The sequence below is a fragment of the Schistocerca cancellata genome, chromosome 6 (genome assembly GCF_023864275.1).
Source record: "Schistocerca cancellata isolate TAMUIC-IGC-003103 chromosome 6, iqSchCanc2.1, whole genome shotgun sequence".
Classification (NCBI taxonomy): domain Eukaryota; kingdom Metazoa; phylum Arthropoda; class Insecta; order Orthoptera; family Acrididae; genus Schistocerca; species Schistocerca cancellata.
The window spans coordinates 102,458,896-102,479,940 of NC_064631.1; the positions used below are offsets into that span (position 1 = coordinate 102,458,896).

At 38.4% G+C, this 21,045-nt stretch overlaps 1 protein-coding gene across 1 annotated transcript in view; it reads right to left on the reverse strand.

Annotated features, from left to right (window-relative positions):
* Window positions 1-590: 590 nt before the first annotated feature.
* LOC126088171 (SH2 domain-containing protein 3C) overlaps window positions 591-21,045 on the reverse strand; it is a 1,167,763-nt gene continuing 1,147,308 nt past the window's right edge. Inside the window, exons 12-14 of the mRNA XM_049906294.1 lie at window positions 18,823-18,991; window positions 11,546-11,738; window positions 591-2,173 (exon numbers count right to left, since the gene is read on the reverse strand). Coding sequence (XP_049762251.1) covers window positions 1,869-2,173; window positions 11,546-11,738; window positions 18,823-18,991 — 667 coding nt within the window. The 3' untranslated portion in view covers window positions 591-1,868. The remainder of the gene's footprint in view (window positions 2,174-11,545; window positions 11,739-18,822; window positions 18,992-21,045) is intronic.

Genomic DNA, 21,045 nt, shown 5'->3' on the forward strand with positions numbered 1-21,045 from the left:
TTTCTGTTAATTACATACAGTTATCACATACTGAAAATTACTTACAGTCATGAATGGTCACTCATTCAGTGCTTAAGTTAGGGTAGATGCTGTAACTATTGGGCATTACTTTACTGCTTTCTGTAAAGACCTAGCCAGTCATTAACTAGTATGTCAAGAAACTTGTTTAATCAAAATGGTGCAACCAGGAAATATAAATAATTGTTTTATTTACATATTCACTTGCTACATGAAAAAGATTAACAAATATGAAACCAATATTAAGAAATTCCATCTGTCAAAGGAAATATTACCACAGTAAGCACCGCTTCTTTGTGCCATATCATCAATCAGAAAAATATATGTACTTAATCCAATTGTATTGTAATATTATGTGATTAGTTTCACCATAATCAGTTGTAGTGTATTGCATTACACACATACACTAACTCTCTCTCTCTCTCTCTCTCTCTCTCTCTCTCTCTCTCTCTCTGTGTGTGTGTGTGTGTGTGTGTGTGTGTTGTGTGTGTGTGTGTGTGTGTGAGAGAGAGAGAGAGAGAGAGAGAGAGAGAGAGAGAGAGAGAGAGAGAGGAGGAGAGAGAGAGGAGAGAGAGAGAGAGAGAGAGAGAGAGAGAGAGAGTACTGACTCAAGTCCACATTTGAAATATAATACATTTGCACAGGAGGAAAAAATGTATCTGGCTCTAAGGAAAATACTCTTACAACATCCATGAGAAAATATACAGGAAAGTGTATTGAAAATTTATTTAAATTAATATGTTCATGTTTTCCAATTATTCATATGTATTATATTCTATATTGTTTCCCCACAACATAAAACCACAGTTGTTAGTTAACTGTCTCAAACCTGATGTAAGAAATTACACAAAAAAGGTGAGAGGGAGCACAAACTTCATTGCTTGTTTGTTTGATGGCAAGAACATATTATCAAGTTTTAAACTACAGCATCTATTATAAATCTAAAGAGCACCACTAGTAAAGCAAGTAAAGTGAACCTGAAGACAGATTAAGTATTTTTCTAGTATTTCTAGTTCTCAGCTGTTTCAGACAATAAAATTCTTTGTGTACACACTTAATAAACAGTTATGATTGTGTAATTAACAGAGATTTGTTTGTCTCTATGTAATCATTTCACAAGCTCCTGGAGATATATCGGTTACACTGTTCTTTAGCTGTGCTAAGGCAGCACTTTAAAGAACTACCTGGACCTGTTCCATGTATGGCACACGTGTATGAAAAATTTGAACCGAATTGAAACACCTAATGCATGGTAATCTTTCACATATCATTTCACTATATAATCTAATGCATTTCATTTGATAACTTAAGGAGGGAAAATCCACAATGCCATGTCTCTGAAAAAAATATGACAGAAGTACGTTTTCTTTTATCCAAATATTAGGAAAAAATTACAAGTTTGTACCCATCCCCATGACGTGACAGTGAATAATCAATGTACATGCTAAAACAACTGTCTTGATATTTGCAAGTACCATAGTTTCTTTTAATTTTTTTGGACACAAGGCTATGATGTGTTGCTTAATGGCAGTGTTCAGTGGTGTGTTCAGATTAGTCATCTTATCTGCAGCAGTAGTTTGAAATAAATCTTAAGCTCTCTTCATCTTAACATAACATGACACCATGTGAAATGGTCAGAATGAAGACATCATTTCTTGCATTATCACCTTGCCCTTTCTTCTAAACCTCACACTGCCTTTCGGTGACCTGGAAACAAGAGTTGCTCACCATATCTTCTCCTGCAGCAAAAACATTGTTGATTTGTATCAGCATTTATACTATCCAACAATTAAGACTCATTGGTCAGCACTAAGTGCCAAATCAGCCAATTAAACATAATTATCCTCCACTCATGCTGGTGGCTCGCACTTGTCTGACATTACTGCGAGCACCTGTTCAAACTTTGCACGGCGCTCGTCCGCAGCAACAGAGGCACCACGGCTTCCCCAGAGGAACTTAAGGTGGAATTCTGTGCGAAACATGTCAGTCAGAAGTTCATCCTGTTTTGCAGCACTGCCAAGTGCAATCTCAGCATTACGTCTAAACATAGGCACAGATTCTGCAAATTTGCGTGCAGCTTCCATGTGTGCCAGAAGTGTGCCGAGTCCGAGATCAGCAGTTGATGTCTCCCAGCTCAGGCTTCCTGGTGCAGGGCCTGCATACATATATATGTAAAGAACTTAGTTCATCCATTAACAACATCTCTTAACTATGAAGCACATGGTAACACAATAATAAAGGTAAATTCTACTGACATGCAAACAGGCAGAAAGGATACTATTTGGTTATAATTAAGTATTAAAAAACTAAAGTAAGTCTCAAATTTGTGGGCTTCATTTCTGGATCTTTAGTTGCAGTTATAAGTACATACTTTATAACATGAATTGAATTTTCTGTTGGTGCCCAACAGCACATGTTAACAATATTAGAGAGAAAAACACCTCCTTTATTTCTGCAAAATATTATTTACTAACAAACCCAGGAATGCTTCACATCTACTAAATATGTATGGGAACTGGATAAATGTTCTAATCTCCTTTCCCCCCATCCCTCTGTTCCTCTCTTCCTCCCCCATTCTCTGTCCATATTCTCCTCCTCCTCCCTCTCTCTCTCTCTAACATCACCTCCTCTCCCCCTCTTCTCCCCCCACCCCCCTCCCGCTGACTATGAGCCTTGCAGTTGAAGTTGTTTAAAATGAATAGGTAAATCAATTGGGATCATTGATATATAGTTATGAGAGAGATCTCTCCAGCTATTGGATTTGTGAGGATAGTAGCTTCAGTGACAGTACCAGTCTGCAAATGAGGATTACAAAATTCAGACAATCAGTTATGTAGTAGTATTCTATTCATAAGCCAATACACCATAAATACAACTTTCCTGTCTTCTGTGAAAATTGACTGTGTGGAAGAAAACAAAACAGCACAATATTGTGTGTACAATCTCTATTTGCAATTATATATACGGAGAAAAGAATATATATATCTATTATATCCATAAGGAGAAAAGAATATACATGTGAGAAACAATTTGTCTAATTGTTTACATGCTGAGAAGGAAAGTGAAACCGCATATTTCAAAAGTGTAGCACAGCATTTTCTTTCTTTCAATCCATTTTAACTGAAGATTTGTACATGGCTGTTTAAAAAATAGACAGCCTATGTCTGTCTGTCTGTTTATTAGAACATCATGTAAAGATTTGAAGTAAATAGACCAAGAACTTTTTGAGGCTGCTAACCATGGCCAGTCATCAGCCACTGCCAAAATTACCCATGAACATCATAACTGTAACTGTCGAAGTAATATGGAAATTCAGGTCTGAAGAAGTTGGAAACTGTGTACATAATTCCAGACTATTTGAATTGAATCTGAACTATGGATCATTGTCATCACTGAGATGGATTCTGTGAAAATCTCGAAGTTGAAAAATGTTGTTACTAGTTGGTGTTTCAATGATGACACAAAATTCAATGGAAAAATTGTTTCCAGTTACATATCCATATTATACCCAGAAGGTCATGATGTAATTCATAAAGAAATTATGGGTAATAATTAGTGGGCTCAAGAACACTGTAATATGGGAAATGTAAGAAAGAAATTTAATGGTAGCTAAACAATATGACATGCAGTACATTACTACACGTTTACATTACCTTCAGTTAGCCTTTCCTGCAAAAGGATGTTATACATGAAAGTTTCTGGTTTATTTCCATTCTACAATAAAAGTTACAGTGCAAAAATCTGAATGTGAATACTGTCCAGCAACCTACAATTTAAAATGCCAAATAGTAGACAAATATCTTGATATGTTATTGTAAGAGGGAAGACATGAAGATAAGTTTTTGAAAGGTATGCATCTATGTCATTTCTCAAACAGTACAAAGTTGCACCTGCACAGATGTGTAACAGTTCCGATCTGCTTGGATTAAAATGTGTGTAAGACAGGGATGCAGTCTTTCACCTGTATTGTTTAATCTATATACCGAAAAGTAATGACTAAAATAAAATAAAGGGTCATTAGTGAGATCAAATTTCACAGTGAAAGGATGTCAATGAAAGAGAAGAAGAATTACAGGAGCTGTTAAATGGAATGAGTAGTCTAATGAGTACAGATTATGGAATGAGAGGTAACTGAAGAAAGATGGAAGTACAAAATTGTTAAGGTTTTGTGGCCATTCGTTGACAAATTTCCTGTTGGTTTCTGTCTCAGGGTCTTCATCCGATGTTTGTTTGATGATTTTTATGACGTTTCAGCAGCACAAGTGGCTGGCATTGTTAAAGCTTCATTCTCCATTGCTGATGGTGGACTGTAGTTGAGCTTGTGGCTGCAGATTATATGTACCTGGTGTGCCAACATCTGAGGGCTTTTCTGTGGTCACTTCCACTGTGGTTCTCATCTTGCTATCTCCATTGGTCATTCACTGCAACACGGAAGTCCAAGATCCATTCACATTGAGGTTTTTTTTCTTTATTGTTGAAGTCGTTGCCATGTCTATGTATTTCTATAGCTTCCCTGAAGAAGCAGGTCTCATAGCTCGTGTTGACTGCAAGAGCTTCCTTGTTGGCAAATTTTACACAATGTGTGCTTCGCCATGGCCAGTTTTCCCACCTGTCCCAACCTGCATTGCCACTTATGTTCAGTGATCACAATGCTGACAGATCGTCCAGTCATTCCAACAGAGACTTTTCCACATGTACGGGACATGCAATATATTCCGAACATTGCAAGTGGGTCCCTTTTTTCCTTGGCTGATCTGAGACACACTTTGATATCCTTTGTCAGTTTATAAATAGTTTGTACACCATGTTTTCACAATATACAGCCAGTTCTACCCATCACTCTGAGGATGAATGGCAAAAAGGCCATACTCAACATTTGTTTTTCCAATGTGCACTTTGCCGAGTCTTTGATTCTCTGACACTTCTTATGCACCTGGTGGAGTACTCATTGCTCCTCAGAACCCCTGCAATCACAGTATCATACATCACATTACTTATTTGCCTAGACAATGTGTTTAAGTTTGAATTTGACCTATTTCAACTGCAGCCTATGTCAGTTGTCACAATTATTTAAATAATAAAGTTTATGCTTTACCAAACAATACTTCGAAGTCTGAAAAGTTGCATCAACAATGAACAATGCTTTATTGAAACAAGACAATACTAACTGCGTCCCTGACCCAACAGCAATTGCTTGATCCAATAACAGTTATTTGCAGAAGATATACAACAGTTGTCAATGGTCGACATTCAACATTTGTTGTTTGTTGTATGAATATGAGTAACATCAAAGTAATAATGTCTTTGTCACCTCTTATGCGAGTTAAACGACTATATCATTACCCAGAAAGATGAGAAAAGATATATCTTTCGCTGGCACATGTTAATAACAGTTCGTTCTGGACAAAATGCATAACTTACATATTGTTACAACTGTCAGGAATTTTTCTGAAATTATTATGAGGAAATCAAAGAAAAACTGGGAATGAACTCTATAGATGTAGCAGTCAGGGCGAACAGGCTTAGATGGTGGGGTCATGTTACACGCATGGGAGAAGCAAGGTTACCCAAGAGACTCATGGATTCAGCAGTAGAGGGTAGGAGGAGTTGGGGCAGACCGAGGAGAAGGTACCTGGATTCGGTTAAGAATGATTTTGAAGTGATAGGTTTAACATCAGAAGAGGCACCAATGTTAGCACTGAATAGGGGATCATGGAGGAACTGTATAAGGAGGGCTATGCTCCAGACTGAACGCTGAAAGGCATAATCAGTCTTAAATGATGATGATGATGATGATGATGATGATGATGATGATGATAATGATATTATGACAAGAAACTGTAGACTAAAAAAGAAATAGGCAAATATGCTTAGACTGGCCTCATGATTGGATGATACTGACTTAATCTAAAGGAGCAATTTACTAGGATGCGTAGTGAGGTAAGGAGGTAGCATGAGGTGGGTAGGAGGAGGGACACCAGGATACTGGTGGGAGGAGATGCTAGTGCTGTCTGGAAGAATGTGCAAGACTTGGTTGAGACGGGGTAGGGCTGTTAGGTGCAGGGTCAGGAGACAGTGCTGTGGGGGAATGAGAGAAATATAGAAGGGGAGAGGACTTCTAGGTGTGTTGACGGAATAGAAGACCTGTGTCGTACTGGAATGGGAGAAGGGAAGGGGAAGGGGATGGGGATAGTGATGGGGATGATTAGGTGGGAGACATGGCCTAGCAAAGGTTTAGGCCAGGGTGTTACAGGAACGAAGGATGAGGGAGAGTTTCCACTTGTGCAGTTCAGGAAAGTTGTTGTTGGTACCAAGAATTCAGATGGCACAGGCTCACAGGCTGTGAAGCAGTCGTAAAAGTGAGGCACATTGTCTTGGATGCCATGTTCAGCAAATGGGTGGTCCAGCTGTCTCTTGGCCACATTCATGTTGATAGATAGCTTTCTAGTTGTCATTTCCACGCAGAAAACAGCACAGTGTTGTGGTTTAGTTGTTAGATCACATGGGTGCTTTCCCAGGTGGTTGTGCCTCTGATGGGGTAAGAGATGCCTGTGGCAGGACTGGAGTAGGTGATAGTGGAAGTGACAGTGTATGGGACAGATCTTGCATCTAAGTCTATTGCAGAGACATGAGTCATGAAGCAAGGGGTTGGAGGAAGGAGTGGAGTAGGGACAGACAAGTACATTTTGTATACTCAGTGGGCAATGGAATACCACCATGGGAGTGGTGGGGAGGATATTCCTCAGTTCAAGGCATGATAAATGGTAGCAGAAGCTCTGGCAGAGAATGTGGCTTAGATGCTTCAGTCTTGGAAGGCATTGACCCGTGAGAGGAGTGCTACTTTGTGGCAGCATCTGTAGTGATGAGTGACCATTCTCCAAATACACCAATGGTCCTGTGGAGACCTTCACTGGCTGAAACTATCCTCCCAACCTTGTCCAGAAATAGATCTCCTACATTCTGTCTTTCCAGTCACCTATCACATCCAAAATGCCTACTGTCCAGCCACAAAGAAGATTGCTCTCTTGACTTGGTAACACCTAGGACTGGAGCACGTAAACCACATTCATTGACAGGGTTTCACCTATCTTTTCACCTATTTGTCATCATGTCCTGAAATGAGGAATATCCTCTTACTATCCTTCAGTGGTATTCCTGCCACCCACCAAACCTATGCAGTATCCTTGTTTGTATCTAATCCATCACTGCTCCCAAACCCTTTCCCTATATCACTACAATAAATCTAGATGCAAGAGTTGTCCCATACATCACCCCGCTACCATCTATTCCATTTCTGTCACTGCCATCTTCTACCCCATCAAAGGCATGACCATGTGTGGAAGCAGCCACATGATTTTACCACCTGAGCTGCAACCACTGTTCTGATATCTAGATGGGTATGACCGCTAACAAGCTGTCTATCTGCCATCAAACTGTGGCCATGACACAGCTGGATCACCCATTTGTTGAAAATATCACCCAACATGATGTGCTTTGTCTTTAATGACTGATCTGCAGCCCATGCCATCTGAATCCTTGTTACCAACAGCAGCTTTTCTGAACTGGGCAGTTGGGAACTCTCACTACAACATATCCTTCATTACTGTAGCCCCCAGCTTAAACATTTGGTAGTTTCTGTCTCCCAGCTAACCGTCCCCTTCCCTTCTTCCACTCCAGTATTATACAGGCCTTCTATCCTGCCAACATACTTACAAGTCCTTTCCCCTTCTATACTCCCCCCTACCCCAGCACAGTCTCCTCACACTACACCTAACAGCCCTGTCTTCTCCCAACCAAGTTCCTGCACACTCTGCCAGGCAGCACTAGCATATTTACCCAATTGTATCCTGGTGTCCCTTCTCTTCCTCACCTCATGCCTCTGCCTTACTCAAGCACTCATCCCCACAGACTGCTGCTCCATCACATTTGGTCACAGTTGAGCTCCAACACCCTGAGACAGTGGCCATGTGTGATGAGTTGTGCTTGTGTGAATGTGTGTGTATGTGTTTTCTACTGTCAAAGATGGACTTTGTCTGAAAGCTTTAATATTTTAGCAGTCTTCGTCACTGTGCCTATTTACAATCAGTTTACTGTTGTTGGCAGTTAGTCAGGTGGCACCTGAGTCTGGCACCTGCTGCGAGTGAAAATTTGTGCTCATACTCATTGTGCACCTTCTTTCAATATCAATTGTAAATGAATAAGGATAAAACTTTGCCTATTGTCCTCTTTGATGATCTGTCTGAATTACATAATGAAGGATGTCTGTGTTGTGCTGTCACAGAGTTGCTGGAGTATGAACAATCTGTAATTTTCAATAGTTCTGTATTTATTGGCATCCTGGACTGTGTTAGCTAAACCACTATTCGCACACTGGCGCAGTACTGGAAGAAGTTTTCAATTACCCTAGTTCCGAATAAGAAATGAATGATTTACTTTCAGATCCAAATTTAGTTGCAGCTGAATGGTCAGGTTAAATAATAAAGAAAAGACGTAGAAAACTAATAAATTGCTAGACAGAATTGCTGGACAACACTGCCTACTGACTCATATAAAAGTGAAAGTTACACATCTCCTAGCTTTTGGCACTAAAAGGGCAGACAGATAGATTGGGAAAGGTTAAAAAGTAAGGGCTAACCACTCAGACCCCAGTATTAGAGGTACCAGCCGTAAGTCAAGGGTAGACAACAATGAAGGGGCAGGTGTCAGAAAGTAGGTCACAGATGCTACATTGGTCAGCACTGAGCCAGCATCAGTTCAAAGACAAGGGCAGAATGAGAAATAAATATAAATTAGAGAGAACAGAAATAAATAATTCAATTAGTAATTGGGAAGAAACAGTAATTATTTGTATATTAAGTACAATAAAAAAAGAGGGAGGGGGGAGCAGTAGGTCATGAAGATATGTTCAAGATGCAAAGAAGTGTTGGAGGGCAAGTTCCCATCTCTGCAGAATAAACTTCTTGGTGGTGTCAAACATACCATGTGTAATACCAGTTGTACAACACTTGTTTCTAAATACAAACATGATTCAGTAAAATAAGTCATACGTTTCAGTAAAATACATCATATGTCTGTTATTCCGTATATATAATAATAAGATAAGGAGTGTTCAAATGAAAAGGTATGAAATGTTGTAACAACCAAACCGGTTGAAATTTGTCAGTTTGGGACAACATAATGAGTCATCTAAAGATATGAATGTAGTGTCTGGGGTGGTTGTGGAGATGTGTCATCACCTCCCCCTAAAAACTATTCACTGTGCCTTTAGCAGGCATAATGATCAACATCATATTTGACACTCGAGGTCTGATACACATTGAATTCCTCAAGTGTGGAAAAATCATTGACAGTGAAGTGTACTGTGACACACAGCTTAGGTAAGTCCATCAAGAGCAAATGGTCTGGCCTGCACACTGAAGGAATGATTCTGCACCACAATAATGCATATCCATACATTTTCCAGGTCACACAGAAGCTAACTGCCAAGTTCACATGGGAGCAGCTTGAGCATCTGCCCTGCATCCTGGACATGTCGCCCTGTGTCTTCCATGAAAATGGCGTGTGACGAGGGCCTCCCGTCGGGTAGAACGCTCACCTGGTGCAAGTCTTTCGATTTGACACCACTTCGGCAACTTGTGCGTTGATGGGGATGAAATGATGACGATTAGGACAACACAACACCCAGTCCCTGAGTGGAGAAAATCTCCAACCCAGCCGGGAATCGAACCCGGGCCCTTAGGATTGGCAGTCCGTCGCGCTGACCACTCAGCTACCGGAGGCAGACTGTGTCTTCCATGTGTTTGGTTCAGTACAGCTCATGAAACAGTGGGATAGTTGTCCTCAGGCCTTTAGTGATTACTTTTGAATAAAGACTTCAATTATACCCATCGTGTTGTCTTGTACCTTTTACTGCATTTACTGAAGAAATATGATTTTTGAAAAATGTGCTACAATTGGCAGTCCAGCTGCCTCTATTCTGGCTTCTTGAAGGACAGTCTTTTGTATTAATGACTTCCTTTTTATCTTGATGAAATTTCCTTGGCAGTCAGAAACATCATTTTACAAAAGTCTTTTATTCCAATGCCATACTTCTCTCTTTCTTTTTATGGAAGGAAAATGATTTAATTATCATGTTTCATTCTTAAATAGCACTTTCTGACATTCTTCTCCAGTCCAATTTTCTATCACTTTTGTTACAAATGTATTGAATGATGCAAAACATTTTGGCAACTTCAAAAATATTTCATCAAACAAGTTTTTTGCATTACTGTACATTCTGCAGTTATTAAGCTTTGTATTACTAATTAACAAAACCATTTATTCCTATTACTAGAAGTAATTTGGAGCTCGAACAGTATTGATGTTAAATTTCCGAGCTCTAATGATTGAGTACATTATTGGATATCGAGTCTACCTCAGTGAATAAACGTACCTAAGAAAAAGTTTTAATATCTGACTTGGGGTAACTTTCTATGTTACAGAAAATGTTCCAAATTTCATTGAAGTTGGTTACAAAGTTGTTTACTCTCAGTTTTCATGTATTTCCTGAGTAAATTGTTAAGAGATTTTGAAAGAAACTGTGCAAATTGGTGGCTATTGCATATAGAGGGCTGGTGCATGGACACTATTAACATAATTGTGATGAAAGACATGATAAATCTCCATGGACACCTAATTTTAATAAATATACAATATTTAGCTCCAAATGCATTAAAAATAGTCAAGTCACAAGTTGTTGCTTTTCCTACAAAGCACCACTGATAAACCACCCCCCCCCCCCCCCAGAAAATATATATATATAATAGAGGGAAACACGTGGGAAAAATATATCTAAAAACAAAGATGATGTGACTTACCAAACGAAAGCGCTGGCAGGTTGATAGACACACAAACAAACACAAACATACAGACAAAATTCAAGCTTTCGCAACCAACGGTTGCTTCATCAGGAAAGCGGGAAGGAGAGGGAAAGACGAAAGGATGTGGGTTTTAAGGGAGAGGGTAAGGAGTCATTCCAATCCCGGGAGCGGAAAGACTTACCTTAGGGGGAAAAAGGACAGATATATAACCCACATCCTTTCGTCTTTCCCTTTCCTTCCCTTTTTCCTGATGAAGCAACCGTTGGTTGCGAAAGCTTGAATTTTGTGTGTATGTTTGTGTTTGTTTGTGTGTCTATCAACCTGCCAGCGCTTTCGTTTGGTAAGTCACACCATCTTATATATATACACACAAAAAGGCAGAGTACTGCTAGTACTGAGAAATCAAGTTTGATTGTAAAATGAAATGCACAGTAGTTGCTACATTGTATTGTCACTGAGAATAACCAACACAACTGCTCATAGCACCTGGTGAAGACAACTATAGCAGCTACCAAAATCTGGTGCAAACTGAAGGCAGTAATCACATGACATGCATATAAAGGAGTGTTATTCATTCCATGAATCAAAATCTCAAGGTAGGTAGTAATTTCAGGCTAGTGATTTCATCTATTTCCGATTATGGGTGGGTGGAAACAAAAGACACTTACCTAGAATATCTTCAAGTGTGCGATCCTGCAGCAAAAGAAATGGTAACAAATGTGGAATTGTTGTGTTTGGTGCCTGTGGATTTGTGCACTCATTCATGCTTTTCAGTGTAGGTCGTAACTTTGCTTCAAAGTTGAAAGCACTATCAGTAAATTTCTGTCGCAGAACATGCCACGTTGAGGACAGCCTCTGAATCTGGAAAACAAAACAGTGATCATACATTTTTATTTAACTATAGTACTGAGGAAATTTTTATTATCAGTTGTTTACCACATTACATGAAAAAGCAAAAGATATGTATCCCAATATTTGGCCACAATCCTCTAATTCAGCTGAAGAACTTACAAAGTTTGCATTCTGTATTAGGCAGCAAATTACATGAAATATGATGTTTTGCTTCAGATGAAAACATTATCTGTGAATGGGTGTGTGTCATGGGGGCAGTGCCAAAAGATTTTAGTGGGCACTTGAAAATCATTGGCACTTGTAAAATAACCATCTATCAACTACAAAACAGCACTTCATTGGGATCTGCACATATTACTCATTGATACATCACACAATTCAGATGATTTTGCTCCTTTTATATGGTGATAATCTCTGTTACTAAATAAAAGGTCTTCAATTGTCTGCCAGACATATTTTATTTCACCTCTTTGAGAAGTGCTTTTAGCAATGAATTTGTATGATCCCTTTTAAACTTTGTGCCAGGAAGAACAGTTTTCCATTGCAACACAAATGTGAAGAAAGGATCACAAAATGTAACCATAGATTTATCTGTAAGAAATAACAGCAGACATAATAAATGTTAATATTAATACAAGGTCCAGTCACATTAATATCACCACTGTCTGGGTTCATTGTCAGCATGCAATAAAATGCTCACAGAGGGCAGGTAACAGCACTAGCAGTGGAAGGTATATAGAGCTTGATGGTAGGATGTAGATGATAGTTCAGTTGCTGTAATGTGGAAACAGAGTGATTCATCTGATGTCCAGAGGGGCATTATCATTAGCTTTTGGGCAAATGGTGGAAGAATTTCAGAAATGGATACATCTGAACCATTCACATGCCATTGTGGTTCACGTATACCATGCACGGCCAAATGGCACTATCCAAAACTGGTGCTAAGGCAACTCTGGTGTTCCATCGACCATGTACAACAGGCACGAATGACGGTTGCGGAAATGTGTATGGGCAAATAGACATGCAGCTGTTGAACAACTAACTGCCAAGATGAACCAAGGGGCTACCAAAAGTGTCTCCTCAATGACCATTCAGCAAACATTGCCGTGTATTGGCCTCGCTGTAGGTGATGCCTGTTTCATGTACACATGCTGAATGTTGTTCATTGGCAGTGAAGACTGGAATGTGCATGACAGTACTGCAACTCAATATCCACTGAATGCCAACAAGTGGCCTTTTCAGATGAATTACACTATATGCTCCATCACACAGATGGCTCATCAGAGGCTTATGGTCTGGGGAATGTTTTTATGGCATTTCCCGAGTGATCTCGTCATTCTGGAAGGCACAATTGATTAACACAAGTAGGTATCCATTCCTGGGACCCATTTCCACCCTTACACATTGTTTGTTTTTCCTCGACACGATGGCATCTACCAGCAGGATAATGCAGTGTGTCACAGAACTTGCAGTGCACATGCTCGGTTCAAAGAGCACCAGGATGAGTTTACCATACTCCCACGGTCACCAAACTCCCTGGATTTAGATCCAATCAAGAATCTGTGGGACCACCTCTGTCAGCTGTTTGTGCCACAGATCCTCAACTGAGAAAGCTAGTGCAGCTGGCCATGGCAGTGGAGTTGGCCAGGCTCCAAATCCCTGCTGGTGCCTTCCAGCATCTCACTGACTCTCTTCCTGCAGTCTGCAGAGCAAAAGGTGGTTATTCAGGCCTTTGACAGGGGGTCAGATTAATGTGACTGGATAGCATACTATGATGTTAATATGAATTACATTATACAGAATGAAATTAGCAACAAGAGCTCCTATGAAGTAGAGTATGAAGAGCTGAACATCAGAAAGTTCGTCCTTTCATTCAAGTTTCACTATATTTCCCACAAGACATGTAATAATAATAATAATAATAATAATAATAATAATAATAATAATAATAATGTCAATAGCTCAAATTATCAAAATGCAATTTATTCTTCTTTGTGCTAAAGTAAGGCTAATTGGCCATTATATGCAGTATACGTAAGAGGGGAATTGTTTAGCTTTTACCAGTGTGGAACAGTTAAGAAATATTTGGGCCCTGCATGTAAGGAGTTAATTCTACAAATTTTTGCATTTGGCTGTTGATAATGGGTTTACTCCAGACATAGCCAGGTGTTGACGAATAAAATAGTGGTCCAGGTATATGGTGTTTATGAATATGATGTCATTCAATAAATATTTTTTGACTGGAGGGCAGGTGTTCAAAAAAGATGGCAGACAGTGGTAACATGTATAGTAGGGCACTCTCAGTTTTCAGTAGATTAAAAGTGAGAATGTTTCCAAAGTATAACAGGAAGGAAATGGTGCAGCACAGACATTCTATCCACGCATAATGAGGAAAAAAACCTTCAGTGGTATGGCCACAAAATAAAAGCTCAAACAAAAAGTTATTAACACATGTAAGATCAAAAGTGAAATGAAAAGTTATTGGTGTGTGTGCGTGTGTGTGTGTGTGTGTTTTCTAGTGAAATAACCAAAAGGGAAGGAACGGAAAATGGTATGGAACATGGACTCAGTTCAAAAAGAGGACTGGTGAAAATATTTGTTTCAGAAAATAAATTTCTGATGGAGACAGTTGGAAAATTAGAAACTGAAATCCAAATAAAAGAAAAACCGGTGGCAATCTTGAAGCAAGGCTGAACTCTGGAAGTGCTTCTTCTAAAAGTGTATATCAAAAAAAGAAAATAAGTGCACATGCAAAGAACATCTTGAACAATTGTAAAACTAAGAAAATCTGATTAAAAACTAGATTTATAATGAGCTTTGGTATTCAGTAAACCCAAAATATCGAAATATTGCTAGTCAGTAGATGTACCCAAGCCATCAAGCGAAAACAAAGTGAAGAACGAAAAAAGTTGAGTGTTCAGTGACAGTTACAGTAATATAACTGCTGTAGAGTTGATGGAAAAATACAGTTTAAACTCAGAGCTCCATTATATGAAACAACAAACTCAACATATTTTATTGAAATTAAAGGTCTGAAAAATAATGATCTTTGTCACGCTGCTTGTTGGTTTGAATGGTGTTTATAGGGACGAGACTTACAAACCAATCACAGAAATGAAAAAATGCTTATACCACATAATTCATACAAATGTGCCTTTTCTGAACATTAGACTTGGCCAGATTTAACATCTCTATGGTGTTGCAAATTCTGTACTACATAAAAGTATATTACAGAAATATGTACAAATCTGCCATCAGCAAAGACATCATATGTTCAAGGACTCCATTTAAATACATTATGAAAGGAGATAATGGCTGATAACATATTTATATGTGTAGACGAAATGAGTTGTAGACGAAAGTTGAAAGCCCATCACAAATTACAAAGTAATTTAAGCTGAAAAGAATAGTGATGAAGGGAACAGAATAACTTAAGCCTCTAAAAATCAACTTAGCAATCAGCCAAAGAATAATTTTCAACTAGTTTAAACCAAAAAGATAAGAGCACTTAAAACCTACAAAAATCAGTTTCTGCATCAGGCATTTGTAATTACTAACTGGTTTTTGCTGATAAAAGCTGAGGTGAAAGAAGCAGTACAAATGAAAACTCCACAAGTAAAAACAGCAATGGTTAGTAGCCACACACAAGGACAACACCAAAAATTTTTTGTGGCAAGCACTTGATTAGAAATGCCTTCCAAAACAATGTCAGCTGCAACACTAAGGAAGTCATCCTTTGTTATATTGCATCATTATGTCAAGTCTTGTAAAAACAAGATTACAATGTTGGAAGTACCTCTATGAAGTGGTTCCCTCTCATCCTGGGATCTAAATGACCTGCCATTCCTCTTTGACCTCCCACAATCAGTACCTCTCATATATCCTAGGAAGGAATTGACAGCTGAAGAAGTGTTTTGTACTTTTATATGTGTCTACCACCACTGTAGGTAAAGACTGACCCGCTATACTATCCTATAATTTTTTAATTTTCTCTACTGAGTTTTTCTTTTTATTCAAACAATGATTTGTTACTCAACACTGAGAAATCAGAGTATCTGTCAGTTAACAGACTTGACAAGTGGCTATTGGTACTGTAAAACAATTATTTTCAGTCTCACAATGTCATCAAAATTTCCCAATCAGAGTTACCAGAGTTACCAGAACTGGAAAGCAGCATCTGCTGCAGCAGGTAACAGTATCTGACATAGCAGTAGCTAGAGTTATTGGAAGCTGCAGTATATCTGACTCATGGATTACTAACCGCATCCCACTGACAATGTTTGGGTTGGCAGCCCATATTACGAAGTTCAACTAAGTATGTTAGGGTCGATGGAAGATCATCATTCATTGCAAGAAAGTACAAAATTCATTTTATGGTTGGTGCAGTGCAAGGCATTTATGTAACATGTGAGACATCTCTCACAGCAAAGTTTTTACATCACAGAGGAAGATAACACAGCAAACTTTACAGAAGTAACTGAATAATAATTTTTCCTTTTATCATAAGTTCATTATGAATTTATTGCAGTTCCTGCACTTGATCATTTTAAATTGGCCTTTTTCTAATAACTCTCGTGCATCCACTTAGAAGGAGGTAAAAAGTTAATCAATTGTCTATGATGTGATTGTGTTAAATCAGTTGATCAAAAACCAAAGATAATCACTAAATGAGAATAACATGTGATATCTTCTGTTCTGTTCTTCTTTGCTCACTCATTTGGTTCAATAGATGTGATTGGTGTATCATATTTTTATCGTGTTTTGTATAGAGAAATAAACTGCAATGTTTCAACTGTATTAGTAACATACTGTTTTTAAGGTGGGTAGTTTTCTCGTAAGTGGTGGCTCTACAATAACAGTGAATAACGAGAAGCACATCAAGTGTGACCCCATGATGCTGGTTATCATGGAAGCCATTTCACTGGAACAGTTAGGAAGCAGATTTAATGGCATGACTATCAATCATCACCCTCAAATGCTTCTGACTGACAAATATTCACTGGATACGCCATGTTTAGTACAGCCCATGAACGTTTCATCAATTGGCTGCACTGTGTCACTTGTGACACGTAGGAAAGTTGTGATTTTGCTATATATGCCACAACAGCCAGACCTATGGTTCCAAATGTTGAACGTCAATTTACCATTTATGACATGTATGGCGACAATATACTGTTTCCATTTACCATTAGCACATTGGACACTCAAAGTTTATAATAGTTGTTGGATATTATTATTCATTCCAACCCGATGTGTAAAGGACACTGTACTTTGAGGTGTACACAAATTCCAGGGACTTAACACATACAACAGATTTTAAATAGTCAGGTTATTGATGACAAACTGCCATTAAATCTGACACTGTAGCTTCTGCTGCTGAATCTGTTTACAGAGAACCCCTCTAACTCCCATCAGCATTCTTTCTACAATAGCAAGGATGTCCTCTATGTGATCCGTTGTTTCTTCTTCAACAAGTAAAGCTCTGTATCTCTAAATCTCACCTATCACCAGCATCCCAAAATACCTAAAAATCTACGCATGTCATGTTTTGTTATGTGTGAATGTGATCAAGAAACTTTGACAAACTGTGCTTTCAACCTGGTGCATAGAAAGTAATTCCTCAAAATTTTTATGTGAAAACTCTTAAACCTTTTTACAGAAGGAAAATGTTAATAGCATTTTATACCTTTATTCTTCATGTCTACATGTTTGCAGCATTCTTCCACTACAGGGCTCTGAATTGTAGCATGTAACATGATGGTGTATAAATTAAGTATGTCAGTGCATGAGAAACAACATGCTGTAGTCAAGTATGAATTCAAGGAGTTTGCTGACACATGATGCACGCTCCCCTTCAGCATGGCAGTGCTGGACCACACACATGAGCTATGGCATCTGCAGCAATCTGATGCATTGAGTTCATTGTCATTGATCACCCTCCATACAGTCCCGGCTTGCCCCATCCAATTTTCATTTGTTTCCAAAACTTAAAGAATACCTTCGATGACATCACTTTGATTGTGATGAAGTGGTGTAAGCAGAGGTGAGTTTGTGGCTCCATCAACATAGTCTAAGATTCTGAAGTGATGGTATCAACAAACTTCGTCTCTTGTTGGGAGAAATATGTTTTTATTGCCAGGGCGGTTATGTTGAGAAATAAATATGCAGACATGAAGAACAAAGAGGTCGAAAGTTAATAACACTTGTTTTATTTAAAAAGCTGCAAGAGTTATCACCCAAAAATTCAAAGGCATTACTTTTCAACATGCCCCAATAAGTGGTAAGCCCACAATTGTCTCTCTGGAATTGTGTAACCCTGCCTATCTGTTGCTGGGAGATGTTACTACAGATCAACATTACAACTGTCATTTGATGCCTATACAGGACGACACAAGCGAGTCCAAGGTTGCCTTCACCTAAACAGACTTCATCACATTCAGACACTTCACTAATATTACTAGAACACATTCCAATTTGTAGGGCTGATCGAGTGGAATGTACAAATACGGCTCTACTGTAGGGAGGGGAGAGGGACACAGTTAATGTAAAGCTAAAGACAATTTCTGAATGAGAATAGTGTCTTATATCTTCTGTCCTATTGTTCTTTGCTTATTCACTTTGTTTTATTCCATGTGGTTCATGTGTCATTGTTCTTGTGTTTTGTGTGCTTTTACAAAGGTGCAAAAATAAATTGTGATATTTCACCTCTGTCAGTTACATACTGTTTTTATTGTGTATAGTGTTCTCACGTGGTCATGTGAGATTGAAGACTCTCTCAGCTGAGCAAGGATAAGAAAGGAAATTGTGTATATTGTTTTTGAAGGAAATCTAGATGACCAGCTGCAGATCTGAATCCTGCTCCTCCCATAAGTCTTCACCACTGAACCATCTCATTTTATATTTTCATTTTGAGTTTTTCACACATCAGCAGTCTCCTGGTTAATGTTTTCTGTTTCCTAATTACAATTTAGCAGTTAGAAGGACAAAGCTTTTATAAGTTGTACTTTCCTATAGCAAATTGCATTGTGCTAATGTCTGATTTCACTGCAAAAGAAAACAAATATGATGCAATTGCTGTAGTGGATAATGTTACCTGTGGCATGCAGAGACCCATCATCACTGCACAAAATCCATAGAGATTACCAAGTGCTGTTTTTGTCTCAACTGCTACCTCAATCCATTTATTTAGTGATTCTGCTCGTTCTGCTTCTGTGGTGCAAGTTAAGATTGTGACTGCCACCAACAATTTCAGACATTCAGTCCTGTAGAAACATATGACAAAAATCAGATCTATTGGCACAATACGACTCACTATCAGCAGGTGCCAGTCTTCCCTGAAATTCCAAATTTAGTTAGGACACGTTACAATAAACATACGAAATGCCAGGTATGTGCAAGGCACTGCTTACAAGCGAAAAGTTACTGTTTTTATATGTATGTAATACTGTGTGAACACACATATAATGCATAAAATACAGTTGCTGTGCCATGTACACGTTCACTTTAATTTGGATGTAAAGTAATTAATCAATGAGACATTTAATGCTTGCATACAGATGATGCTACGGAATGGACAGTGTCTTGAAAGGAGGATATAAGATGAACATCAACAAAAGCAAAACGAGGATAATGGAATGTAGTCGAATGAAGTCGGGTGATGCTGAGGGAATTAGATTAGGAAATGAGACACTTAAAGTAGTAAAGGAGTTTTGCTATTTGGGGAGCAAAATAACTGATGATGGTCGAAGTAGAGAGGATATAAAATGTACACTGCCAGCGGCAAGGAAAGTGTTTCTGAAGAAGAGCAATTTGTTAACATCGAGTATAGATTTAAGTGTCAGGAAGTCGTTTCTGAAAGTATATGTATGGAGTGTAGCCATGTATGGAGCTGAAACATGGACGGTAACTAGTTTGGACAAGAAGAGAATAGAAGCTTTCAAAATGTGGTGCTACAGAAGAATGCTGAAGATTAGATGGGTAGAGCACATAACTAATGAGGAAGTATTGAATAGGATTGGGGAGAAGAGAAGTTTGTGGCACAACTTGACTAGAAGAAGGGATCGGTTGGTAGGACATGTTCCGAGGCATCAAGGGATCACCAGTTTAGTATTGGAGGGCAGTGTGGAGAGTAAAAATTGTAGAGGGAGACCAAGAGATGAATACACAAAGCAGATTCAGAGGGATGTAGGCTGCAGTACGTACTGGGAGATGAAGAAGCTTGCACAGGATAGAGTAGCGTGGAGAGCTGCAGCAAACCAGTCTCAGGACTGAAGACCACAACAACAACAGATGATGCAATGAATTCTTACAAGTGCTGTAGATGGGTTTCTCTTCACTATAACCTAATAAAGTAACCTTTAATTTTTTGCTGCAAAATGTTTCTTGTTTTCTTTTGTACATGTAATACAAACGTAATGAATAATTTTATTCCATCAGATTGCACTCTGTTCCCTATGTTATTTGTCAAACTTGGAATAATCAGTTTTAATCCTTTATTTTTAATATTATCATTCATTACAACTGTGACTTTGGAATGATGTAACAATTTTACTATGTCACAACTAAGAAAATGTACTTTACAACAAAAATTTCTCAATTTCTTCAAATGTGACTACTTTTCACCTAAAGAGGCATTACTAGTGGCTGCTCTAGTAGTACGTACGACGGAAGACAAACATCCACTTACCATCCACAGAAACAGGAACAATTGGAGGAGAGCTGACAGGCACACAAATATAAAAACATTGTTAAATCTCTAGCATAAGGAAATCATTAAAATTTCTTCATGCAGTTGAAGATGCAGATCAGGAAAAGTGAAGTACATGTGCAATGGTATTTATGGGGAGAAAAAGAGTTTTTTGAAATTCATAAATGAAGTAAAAGAAATGATCAAGAAGTTACAGCTTATAACTACAACAAATAATATAATACATCAAACAGCAAAAATATTAATAGCCTTGTAGTATAGCAAAATCCATGAGCAAAATTTACTGTTGTCTTAATGAACTACAATCTAACAGAGAATCAACACACTGGCTTAGTGATTTCCAAACCTCAGCTTAGTTTGTTTTACATGTAAAACTGTTCACACTGTTCACTTGCAGACAGAAATGCTAGCTCCATTAGAGTAATTTCCACTCTTTCTGTTTTATACGGTAATTTATTGGGCTGAGACACTTATCCGCAATAGCTCATATTCTACAATATAAACTCTACAGAGGCTATAAATACAAGTAAGTCATCATTTATCTCTTAAATGCAGAAGCCGACAATATTTATTTTATTTTGCGTTGTCAGTTGCAAAACTCCCTGTACC